Source organism: Pseudophryne corroboree, chromosome 4 (genome assembly GCF_028390025.1).
Source record: "Pseudophryne corroboree isolate aPseCor3 chromosome 4, aPseCor3.hap2, whole genome shotgun sequence".
In the NCBI taxonomy this organism is placed as follows: domain Eukaryota; kingdom Metazoa; phylum Chordata; class Amphibia; order Anura; family Myobatrachidae; genus Pseudophryne; species Pseudophryne corroboree.
The window spans coordinates 353824619-353837431 of NC_086447.1; the positions used below are offsets into that span (position 1 = coordinate 353824619).

The following is a 12813-nucleotide window of genomic DNA, read 5'->3' on the forward strand; positions in this document are numbered from 1 at the left end:
TTGACACTGCAGTGCCACTCCTAGATGGGCCAGGTGTTTGTGTCGGCCACTTGTGTCGCTTAGCTTAGTCACACAGCGACCTTGGTGCGCCTCTTTTTTTCTTTGCATCATGTGCTGTTTGGGGACAATTTTTTTGAAGTGCCATCCTGTCTTGACACTGCAGTGCCACTCCTAGATGGGCCAGGTGTTTGTGTCGGCCACTTGTGTCGCTTAGCTTAGTCACACAGCGACCTTGGTGCGCCTCTTTTTTTCTTTGCATCATGTGCTGTTTGGGGACAATTTTTTTGAAGTGCCATCCTGTCTTGACACTGCAGTGCCACTCCTAGATGGGCCAGGTGTTTGTGTCGGCCACTTGTGTCGCTTAGCTTAGTCACACAGCGACCTTGGTGTGCCTCTTTTTTTCTTTGCATCATGTGCTGTTTGGGGACAATTTTTTTGAAGTGCCATCCTGCCTGACACTGCAGTGCCACTCCTAGATGGGCCAGGTGTTTGTGTCGGCCACTTGTGTCGCTTAGCTTAGCCATCCAGCGACCTCGGTGCAAATTGTAGGACTAAAAATAATATTGTGAGGTGTGAGGTGTTCAGAATAGACTGGAAATGAGTGGAAATTATGGTAATTGAGGTTAATAATACTATGGGATCAAAATGACCCCCAAATTCTATGATTTAAGCTGTTTTTTAGGTTTTTTTAAAAAAACACCCGAATCCAAAACACACCCGAATCCGACAAAAAATTTTCGGTGAGGTTTTGCCAAAACGCGTCCGAATCCAAAACACGGCCGCGGAACCGAATCCAAAACTAAAACACAAAACCCGAAAAATGTCCCGTGCACATCACTAGTTGCCGGTAGCATGAATGGAGGGCCAACTACCCGTGGAGGTGGGGGGTGTATTTCTTAAAACACCACTGATTGCAGGTCTGCATGTTATCATTTGTGTGTGCTGCTCTCAAATAGTGTTTGTCTACAGTGTTTTAATCTAGTCTTATACATTCTACAGGAAAACACAGGACATTGTTAAAGGATGACACTGAACAAGTATTGCAAGCCAAGAACATAATTATCCACCCTAACTACAACAGCAGCACATTTCAGAATGACATTGGATTAGTGGAGCTATCAAGCAAAGTTTTCCTCAATGATTATGTGATGCCTATTTGTTTACCCGAAGAAGAAATTGAGTCAGGTATTTATTTTGTCAAATATCTAAAACACATATTTCTGTTGTTATCATCAAAATATCTATTAGAGATGTTGGCGTACCCCTGTGTTTTGGTTGTGGCTCTGAAATCTTTGTGTTTTGACTTTGGTTTTAGCTTTGCCCAAATTTCCTTGTGTGTTTTGGTATAGGTATTGGTTTTGGATTTCATTCAAAATGGTTAAAAACTGGTAAAATTATGTAATTTTTAGTTTTTTAGTTTCTATATTACAATTACCAAATCTCCAGGGCATGACAATAAAGAAGTTTAAAATGGTGGTCCAGACGTCCGAGCCTGACAAGAAAGAAGAATAAAAATGCAGGGCCAGATTAACAATGGGGTGGATGGAGCTACAGCTCCAGGCCTCCACACAAAAATAGGCCCATCATGCTGGCAGCATGCTGATCACTAGCCAATGGCTGGCCACATGGTCGTCCATAAATCATAACTATTAAGATTGCATTTCTATTTTTCTCACAAAATTATGCAATTTTTTATATTTTTACATATTTAGGGCGACTTTGGAGCTGATAGTGTAGGGGATGTACATGCCCACATGGCTCTCACCACACCCACACAGCACTGATCACACCTCCCCCATTTCTCACAATAGGCCCTAGAATATTTTTAGCTCCAGGCCCATATGTCCTTAATCCGGCCCTGATAAAATGGTGTCCCAGATCCCATTGCATGATAAGAAAGAAGTATAAAATTGCTGTTCAGACTGCAGGGCATGAAAAGAAAAAATAGAAAAATGGTGGCCCAGACTACAAGGCACAACAAGAAAGAAGTATAACATTGTTGTCCAGATTCCAGGGCACAACAAGAAAGAAAAAAAAATTATGTTCCAAACTCCAGGGCACGATAATATGACGAGAAGTACTGGAAAGAAAAGGATTGTCTCTTTGTTGGCGCACTTTCAAGAAAAAGGTAAATATATTTAAAATATAACTTTTAATTTCATATAATTAAAATGCCTGAGAGCGTGAAAAATCATGAGACAACAATCACAAACATTACATATAATAAAATATAATAACAACAGGTCCTCTTATGTGTCTTTATTGTATTTATATGACTTTATAGTTCCTAAGTGTGTGCAAAAATAACTTAGAAGTAACCGCAACTTGTTGATTATTCTGATTAAACCCTTGTTGGTTAGGATGCCTGTATCAATTCAAATTATGAAAGGGTATAATGATATATCCAATGACGATTAAGAATTTGCGGCTAAATCTTTATTCCATATCCATACCTATGCACATATACATGGAACCGAAATGCATCTGTCCTACACACAGTGACAGTGAACAATTGTTACAGCATGTGATTTAACAGTTGTAACTCAATTATGGCTCCACTGTTTCTCTCTCAGAGGGTTTTTTCCACCCCAAATCTGTGATAATTATAACACAGTCCCAAAAATAATTATTAGCACTGAGGCTGCAGATTGCTCATAGGTCCTCTGTTGACCAGTCACATATATGCTGCTGTATTTATTGGTTATACAGAGTATCTTACAGAGGTATGTACGTGTCAGGGATACAACACCACCACATAAATTGTTGAGTGAATGTGAGCTGTCCACAGTGTGTGCAGTGGTGTAACCAGAAATTTTTCTCCCCCAAGCCAAAAAATTCTTCGGCGCCCCCCCCCCCCCCCCCCCCCTCATGCTCCATAATTGGGAGCAAGAAAGGGATAAATATGCGTGCGCCTTCGGCGCGCGCGACAAAAAAGGGGAGTGGTTTTGTTGGAGTGGGCGTGGTTTCGCATAAAGGGGCGTGGTATTGCAGGAAAAGACTATCTTATACCCCAGTTTTGCAACCTGCACGCCCATACGTTGGCCACCACAGGAAAGAAAAATAATCCTGATTCATGCCCCTTACATTATTTGTCATTTTTCCTCCTTATAGTAATGCCCAGTATGATGGATAAATGAGCTTATACACACACTGTGTGTGTATAAGCTCATTTATCCATCATGTGGCTGGAATGCTACGACAGTTATAACTGGTACTGGGGGTTTTCATACCCTTAAATAGGGATGAACTGTTATGCCCCTCTCTTGCATAATATAACATGCGGGAGACATTGGTATTAGCTGTTATAAAATACACCTGCCCCACATGAGCCTCCGTTAAACACTCATATGTAAATTCCTATATTCATTTGCTGTGCAGATATAGAGTAAATATAAGCTGTCTGTAGTGTACATTTATTACACAAAGTATCCACAGCCTGAGTACTGTGCTGGCTCCTCATTTGTGTCTCTCTCATGTAACTAATCTGTTGCTGTTTTGAAAATTGCAACAATCCATAACTCTTACGGTGTTGTTCTAAACATTGCAACAGTTACATCTAGAGCTGCAGGTTTACAATTCATTTGTTGTTAGAGCTGCAGATTGACAATTTATTTATTATAGTTGAACTGTGTAACCGTTTCTGGCATGTACTGTCCTGCTGGAAATATTTGTATACACTTTAACAAGATGCAGTCCCACCACATGAGCTTTTTACTGGAAATAAACTGTGTTACTTACTATGTGTGTTTGTTGCACAGAATTACCATAGCCTACATTGGGCTATATCGATATATTGAGCTGATTTAAATTACCAGCATATATTCATAAATGAGCTATCACTGTGTGTATCTATTGCACTGATTTTCCCATATCAGCACTGAGCTACAACTGTATGCTGGACTGGTTTGGTTTGGTCAGGCATGCTTATACTGGTATATTGAGACTCTAATTCTACCTCATATTAAGCATCAGGTCCCGCTGTTAAACACATTTTAATTATTAAATTCTATTTACTATGATAAACACCGGTCCTGTCTCCTTCCCTGACTACCAATATATTATGCTGATTTAAATTACCAGCATATATTCTTGTGTGAGCTATCACTGTGTGTGTCTATTGTACTGGTTTTCACCATACCAACACTGAGCTACATCTGCATGCTGGACTGGTTTGGTTCAGTCAGGTGTGCTTGCCTTGTACTGATATATTGAGATTCTGGAGGTCATTCCGAGTTGTTCGCTCGCAAGCGGATTTTAGCAGATTTGCTCATGCTAAGCCGCCGCCTACTGGGAGTGAATCTTAGCATCTTAAAATTGCGAACGATGTATTCGCAATATTGCGATTACACACCTCGTAGCAGTTTCTGAGTAGCTCCAGACTTACTCGGCATCTGCGATCAGTTCAGTGCTTGTCGTTCCTGGTTTGACGTCACAAACACACCCAGCGTTCGCCCAGACACTCCTCCGTTTCTCCGGCCACTCCTGCGTTTTTTCCGGAAACGGTAGCGTTTTTTCCCACACGCCCATAAAACGGCCTGTTTCCGCCCAGTAACACCTATTTCCTGTCAATCACATTACGATCGCCAGAACGATGAAAAAGCCGTGAGTAAAATTATTAAGTGCATAGCAAATTTACTTGGCGCAGTCGCAGTGCGAACATTGCGCATGCGCATTAAGCGGAAAATCGCTGCGATGCGAAGATTTTTACCGAGCGAACAACTCGGAATGAGGGCCTCTGATTCTACCTCGGTTACTTCTAAGTTATTTTTGCACACACTTAGAAACTATAAAGTCATATAAATACAATAAAGACACATAGGAGGACCTGTTGTTATTATATTTTATTATATGTAATGTTTGTGATTGTTGTCTCATGATTTTTCACGCTCTCAGGCATTTTAATTATATGAAATTAAAAGTTATATTTTAAATATATTTACCTTTTTCTTGAAAGTGCGCCAACAAAGAGACAATCCTTTTCTTTCCAGTACTTCTCTTCCAATTTATTGTCTATGGCGGCACCCCCACATAATACCATGAATTGGCTCAAAATAATATGAAAATTGGGGTATTTTGTTAGTTCATCATAAAGTGTTAATAACCTGATATAAGTCCAGTGCAGAGGCTCTACACCCTTTCCCCTTTCCTTGAATCTATTCACGATAATATGACCACAGAGAAAATGTAAAAACGTGCTTTAGTTGCTGTATTTCATGGGATACCTCCATCACCTTCTGCAGTGTGGAAAGGAATCATTCTCATGTTTTCTATATCCTTCAGGGTCTAGCTATAACTCCCACCTCCTTACCAGAGATCATCACAAGCAAAGGATTCATCTGTCTGTATTCTGTCTGGGAATTAATAGATTTTATCTGGCCTGAATGCACTAAGGATATATGCCAGCTTTGCTTCTGTCCTCAGAACTCTAACGATTCTATGGCCGGCTTTAGTCCTACATGAACCGCAAACTGAAATATAGAATTGTTAGGAAAGACAGGGCCAGAGCTAGGGTGTTCAGCGCCCTCCTGCAAACTATAAATTTGCGCCCTCCTACAAATGGGAGAGGCAGTGGGTGACACTTGTGGAGAAGCAGTAGGTTACCGGCAGGGGCGGATCCAGAACAAAATGACAGGGAGGCACCATGACAGAATAAGGGGAGAAGGGGCATTTGCGCACACATTCCTGGTAAAATGTTATAATAATATAAAATATAAATATACAGATGTAGCCATGCTCATCTTACTGCGATGTGGCATGATGTATCACGGCATGCTGCATATCGTGCCATGGCAGCAAAGATGAGCATGGCTACATCTGTAGCATAGTAGTTTACTTGCATACACACACACACACACACACACACACACACACACACACACACACACACACACATATATATATATATATATACACTTACATAAAATAGAAATATAAAATTATTATTAATAGAAAATTATGCTCACCTGACATGCGTCAGATGAGTTATGCGGTGCTGTATTGCGACTGTATTGCCTCTTCCGACGGCAGCTGCCAGCCATGGAGGGGGGAGGTAAGGCCATGAGGAGGTAGCAGAGGTACAGATGGGGAAAGGAGCAGAGTCACACATGAGGGGGGGTGGGGTGGCGCAGAGGAACTAATAGACATGATGGCAGAGGTACAGATGGTGTAAGGAGCAGAGGCACTGGGGGGAGGCTTCAGAGTCACAGAAAGAGGGGATAGAGGCGTGGATGGAGAATGTACTAAAGATAAATATATGAAAATGAGCAGAGGCACTGATGGGAAAGAGGACTGAGGCATAGATGGGGAGGGGCAGTAACATAGTTGATATAGGTGGGTAGGAGCAGAGGTACACATAGGGATATAGAGAAAGAGGCACACATGGGGACGGTAGGAGCAGAGTTACACATAGGGATACTGTACAGGGAAAGAGGCACACATCGGGAGGGTAAGAGCAGAGGCATCACTGGGGATATAGGGAAAGAGGCACACATGGGCTGGGTAGGATAATAGGCACATGGGAAAGAGGCACACATGGGGTGTGTAAACGTCGATTTACATACAGGACTAAAAGCAACACTTTAAAAACACATTAAATACACTTTAAAATAGAGTCGCTGCGGCCGCTGTGATCAAACCTTAGCCTACGTACTTATGACACCGTTAGCGTACAAAGCTCCGTACCATGTACGCACTTTGCGTACAAATGCCGCGCTGGCCGTACAAAGTACACGCAGTGCGTACACACCCAAAGACACGCCGTGAGCACTTTGCAGCTACACGTGTGACTGAAATACACTTATAACCTTTAGCAGGGAAAAGAGACACAACACCAGATTGTATTTAAGATGCTGGGTTCCGACACACCAACGTATAATTGCTGAAAGGGGGTTACAATAAACAACAATACAATACAATAGAAAAATGGCTACAGTCAATGGTACATACGTTTTGGTTTCGCCTGCGCTTCCCGTCCGGTCCTCAGTCATCAAGGTAGATGACCTTCAGAGTCTGTGATAGTGACCTGGCCTTCAGCTGGCTTTTTATACATTTGTCCAAAACCTAACACAATGGAGACTGTAATCTCTTTGTCCATTGGACACAGGAATGGTCATTTACAGTACAGGAGAGGTCATAGGTCAGTTTGAATAGGTGGGCGATGTCTGTTCCAGGTGCAGTTTCAGATGTTCTCCTCTGGGTTCCCGCCTCATATCAAGAGCACAGTACATACAGTTAATATTTATATTCTGCTCCTGCGCATAACTATTTGCAGTAGCGTGCGATCTTCTGCAAACCAACACCGGAATATTGCCCTTAATATACCCTACAGCTGGATACCAAACACCACCTTATAACCTTATTTCTGTCCCCTCTTATCCTGTAAAGGTGAATCCCTTTGTTCTTATACCATTTAAACTAGTGTAACTTGCTGGTATGGTGCAGGGAGACTATGTTATACATTGTGCACTATTTGGATTAAATATGTAATGTGTTTTTATGGCTTTTCCATGCGACTACAAACTAGTGATGAGCGGGTTCGGATCCTCTGGATCCGAACCCCCCCGAACTTCACTCATTTTACATGGGTCTGAGGCAGACTCGGATCCTCCCGCCCGAACGTCATAATCCCGCGGTCGGATTCTCGCGAGATTCGTATTCTATATAAGGAGCCGTGCTTCGCCGCCATTTTTCACTTGTGCATTGGAGATGATCGTGAGAGGACGTGGCTGGCGTCCTCTCAGTTTCTATATTCAGTGGGCTGCAAATTGTGCTGTAAATATCTGTGCTCAGTGTGCTGCAAATATCTGTGCTCAGTGTGCTGCAAGTGCAAATATCTACGTTCTCTGCCTGAAAAACGCTCCATATCTGACTGTGCTCAGTGTGCTGCAAATATCTGTGCTCAGTGTGCTAATTGCTTTATTGTGGGGAATGGGGACCAGCAGTATTATATAGTAGGAGGACAGTGCAGAGTTTTGCTGACCAGTGACCAGTGACCACCAGTATTATACGTTCTCTGCCTGAAAAACGCTCCATATCTGTGCTGCATTGTAGTATATAGTAGGAGGACAGTGCAGAATTTTGCTGACCACCAGTATAACTATATATATATATATATATATATATATATATATAGCAGTACGGTACAGTAGTCCACTGTTCTACCACCTTTGTGTCTTCAAGTATGCTATCCATCCATACCTGTGGTGCATTTCAGTTTTGCACAGTTTGCTGACCACCAGTATATACTATATAGCAGTACGGTACTGTAGGCCACTGCTCTACCTACCTCTGTGTCGTCAAGTAAACTATCCATCCATACCTGTGGTGCATTTCAGTTTTGCACAGTTTGCTGACCACCAGTATATACTATATAGCACTACGGTACAGTAGGCCACTGCTCTACCTACCTCTGTGTCGTTCAGTATACTATCCATCCATACCTGTGGTGCATTTCAGTTGTGCGCAGTATATATAGTAGTAGGCCATTGCTATTGATATATTAATGGCATATAATTCCACACATTAAAAAATGGAGAACAAAAATGTGGAGGGTAAAATGGGGAAAGATCAAGATCCACTTCCACCTCGTACTGAAGCTGCTGCCACTAGTCATGGCCGAGACGATGAAATGCCATCAACGTCGTCTGCCAAGGTCGATGCCCAATGTCATAGTAGAGAGCATGTAAAATCCCAAAAAAATAGAGGACTTCCGGTTCCGGCTTCATGGAGTACTGAGCTCCGTTTTGAGCTCCGTCCCCCGCTCCCCTACAAACACTGTTTTCACGGCTTTTCAAGCCTCGTTTCGGGCTCGGAGCCTCCCGCAGTGCCCCTGCTACTTACACTGCCGCAGATGGATAAATTCCTGGCGCCGCTGGCAGCGCACCACCCGCCGGACCAACAACAGCAGCCGCAGCCTCCACGCCAGGAGAAGCGGCGTGCTGCAGGGACGATGACAGCGGAGCGCTCCCCCTCTTCACAAGAAAACCGCTGCCGAGGGACCAGCTTCTGGGGGCCAAGTAAGTGCAGGCAGTGATACTCCTGTGACCTACACTGATGTGGTGGCAGCCATTACAGCCACTATGACTCCCCTTCTCTCTAATGGGCCCTACTCACTGGCCGAGGTGCCCGACGGCCGATACGGCCGACGAGCGACCCGGCGGCGGGGGGGGGCAGTGACGGGGGGAGTGAAGCTTCTTCACTCCCCCCGTCACCCGGCTCCATAGACGTGCAGGCAAATATGGACGAGATCGTCCATATTGGCCTGCATGCACAGCCGACAGGAGACCAGCGATGAACGAGCGCGGGGACGCGCATCGTTCATCGCTTAAGTCTCCACACTGAAAGATATGAACGAGATCTCGTTCATTTATGAACGAGATCGTTCATATCTTTCAAAATATCGGCCAGTGTGTAGGGCCCATAAGGCTGTAGCTGACATCACCAGCCAACTACAACACCTCACACACAGGGTCTCTGCTACAGAGCAACAAATCACTATGGTCTCCCACGACGTTGAGGGTCTGCAGCACACAGTGAAGCGTCTTTCTAATGATAATTACCAGCTGTGGAACAAGATTGACGAAATTGAAAACAGATTGCGTCGTAACAACATTAGGCTGGTTGGTCTGCCCGAATCTATCAAGGGGCCCGCTCTGGCCCACTTTGTCCGCAACACCCTCCCCTCGCTCCTAGGCATAGAGGCAGTTTGCCAGGACATGGTTATAGAGAGGGTCCATAGGGTGGGTCCGACACCGACCCCTAACAGGCCGAGACCCCGCGTTACCCTGTTCCGCTGCTTAAATTACTTGCACAAGATGGAGATTTGGTCGGCCTCTCGTAAGGCAAAAACCCTGTCGTGGGAAGGGCATAAACTGCATATCTTCCTGGACTACTCTGCAGAGTTGTCGCGTGCTAGAAAATCCTTCTCCCCTGTATGCTCTCGACTGGTCGCTGAAGGGCGCAAATTCGGCCTGCTGTATCCTGCCAGACTCCGTATTTATGATGGGACTTCCTTTAAGGACTTCTCCAATCCCCCCGATGCATTGGCATATCTCCAGGAGCTGTCCCGAGCTAAGGATGCCGACATCACGGATTCCACGGAATAATACTTTATGCCTTCTGTTTTGATATGCTAAGCTTCGGCTTTTCAGTTAGAGCGTTTTTACATAGCTCATAATATATCAGTCTGTTTATTACATTTACAGGTTAATTCTCATGTTGTGTCTATTTCCATACCATGCGGTGTACTGCGGAGGTCTCCTGGCCTCTTTTATACTAAGTTGCACTTTGGGGAGTAGGGACGGATCTACCCCTCCCCGCCGGATGCGTTTTTTGTTTGCTATACTACTGTTTATATGGTGTTACGGAAGTTTGGCACCAGGCGCTAGCGTCTGTCTGCCCTTTCTCACTTATGTTCATCTCTCCCCTCTCACTCCATCTCGCTTCTTCCTTACTACCTTACTTTACCCTCCTACTCTCTTAAGCACTGCTCTCAACTTTGTGAACTGGTTGGATATTGCAAAGTCACATGATATGGTCACCCTGAAGGCTACCGCCCTCGCCCCACTATGTGTTGAACCACTTTTCCTGTTTCTCCCTGTTTCCTTGAGGGATGCCTGATCTACGCTACGCCACATGGAACGTTGGAGGCATTAACTCCCCAGCGAAAAGGAGAAAACTCCTGATTTACTTACAGAAAAATGGCGTGGATGTGGCATTCCTTCAGGAAACTCGCCAGATCCCATCTGAAACCCTGAAATTAGGAATGCTGGGATGGTCTGTGTTAGCGTCTTCCTCCTACAACTCCAGAGCCCGTGGTGTAGTTATTCTGGTGCGTCGCTCTCTACTATATGAAATTCATAATGTCACCGCTGATGATTTAGGTAGATTTGTTGTAGTCTCCGTCGACTTATTAGGCAAAAAATTCACTCTGGCTAATGTCTACGCCCCCCCTCCTTACTCCAAGCCTTACCTCCGACAGTTAATTGCCCTTCTGACCCCTTTCATGGGGGATAATCTTATCATTGGAGGGGATTTTAACTTGATCTCTTCTCCACTACTAGACAAATCGTCTACACGTGGGACCCCCCACTATTCACTCCCTAAAATAGGCATCCCTCTATTTTCATCTACTCTCCAGGTTATAGACCTCTGGAGAGCCCTAAACCCAACGGAGAAGGAATACACCTGTCTCTCGGCGTCGCATGGCTCTCTCTCCCGCATTGATTACTTCTTCGTCTCTCATACTCTTTTCCCTCAGGTCACTCAATGCAACATTGCCCCAATCTCTCTCTCTGACCATGCTCTGGTTACCTTTATTGCTCATTTCCCTGATGACAAGGACTCTACCAAATTGTGGAAATTTCCTTCCAGGTTTTGCCGCTCTCTTACTTTTAAATCCTTTTTGGAAGCTACTTGGGAAGATTATTGTATCACCAACTCTGAACATATTAAGACCGATCCTTTCCTGTTCTGGATGTCGGCAAAAGCCGTGCTCAGGGGTGCAATTCTATCTTTTACTGCAGCTTCCAACAAGAAATACTCGGCACAATACTTGACACTTCAAGACACTCTATCCCGGTCTTTTCAGACATATAAATCTTCCCCCTCCCCAGCCACAAAACACGCTTACTTGACATCCAAACCTCATTTTGATGAATTTTTGTCGGAAATGGGTAACAGATACCTCTTCTCTGTCCACCACAAATTCCACAGGTTTGGTAACAAATCTGGACGTTTACTATCCAATCTGCTACGCGGCACATATTCCCCGGCGGTTGTTCATCCCCTTTGCACATGACAAGGAACTCTGACCTCCTCGAACAAACAGATCGCTCAGATTATGCAAAACTATTATTCACAGCTTTATACGTCTGTTCTACCAAGCACTTCTTCACAAACACCACCAGCTCAGCCTACTGCTCCTACTCCCCCTTTGCAGTCCACCCACTCTGCCACCCCTCTGGAAACACACCTCGGCCTCCCCCCCTTCTGGGAGGCTCTGCCTTTTCCTACCCTCTCGGAAGATATGACCTCTCAACTTCTATCCCCGATCACTCTAACTGAAGTCCGCCTGGCAATTGGACAATTGAAACCTCATAAAGCCCCAGGCCCTGATGGCTATATAGGGGAGTTTTATAAACTCCTCCAACACAAATTTGATTATATTTTAGTTGAGGTTTTCAATTCTTTGTTGCTAGCTAGGACTCCCCCTCCACATTTCAACTCAGCTATCCTCAAATTACTTCCCAAGCCTGGAAGAGATCTATCACTCCCTGGCTCCTATCGCCCAATATCTTTGCTGAACTTAGATTATAAGCTATTTGCAAAAATTTTGGCCAACCGCCTCAAACTTACACTCCCCCACATCGTCCATCCTGATCAGACTGGCTTCATCGCCGGCAGGCATTCGGTGGTCAATGTGAGGAAGGTGATAGCAGCTCTACATTCCTGTCATTCCAACTCATTACCCTCAGGCTCTGCCATCCTTTCCTTGGATGTGGAAAAAGAAACTTTTATTCACGCTATCCGTACCCTTTACTCATCCCCAGCCACCCAAATTTCTTGTAACGGCTTCCTCTCCAACCCCTTCTTTATTGGAAAAGGTACTAGGCAGGGCTGCCCCCTATCCCCTCTCCTCTTTGCCATTGCTCTAGAACCTTTAGCTATATCCCTCAGACTTTCCACTTCTTACACTGGTATTTTCGTCGGCACAACTGAACTTAAGGTCGCCTTATTTGCAGACGACATGCTCCTATTTGTCTCTGATCCACTTTCATCTATCCCTGAAATTCTGCGCTTGATCTCGGATTTTGG

At 44.5% G+C, this 12813-nt stretch overlaps 1 protein-coding gene across 1 annotated transcript in view; it reads left to right on the plus strand.

The window, feature by feature from the left end:
- Positions 1 to 12813, plus strand: part of MASP1 (MBL associated serine protease 1) — a 345593-nt gene that overhangs the window by 274893 nt on the left and 57887 nt on the right. The window contains exon 13 of the mRNA XM_063916502.1: positions 1000 to 1185. Coding sequence (XP_063772572.1) covers positions 1000 to 1185 — 186 coding nt within the window. The remainder of the gene's footprint in view (positions 1 to 999; positions 1186 to 12813) is intronic.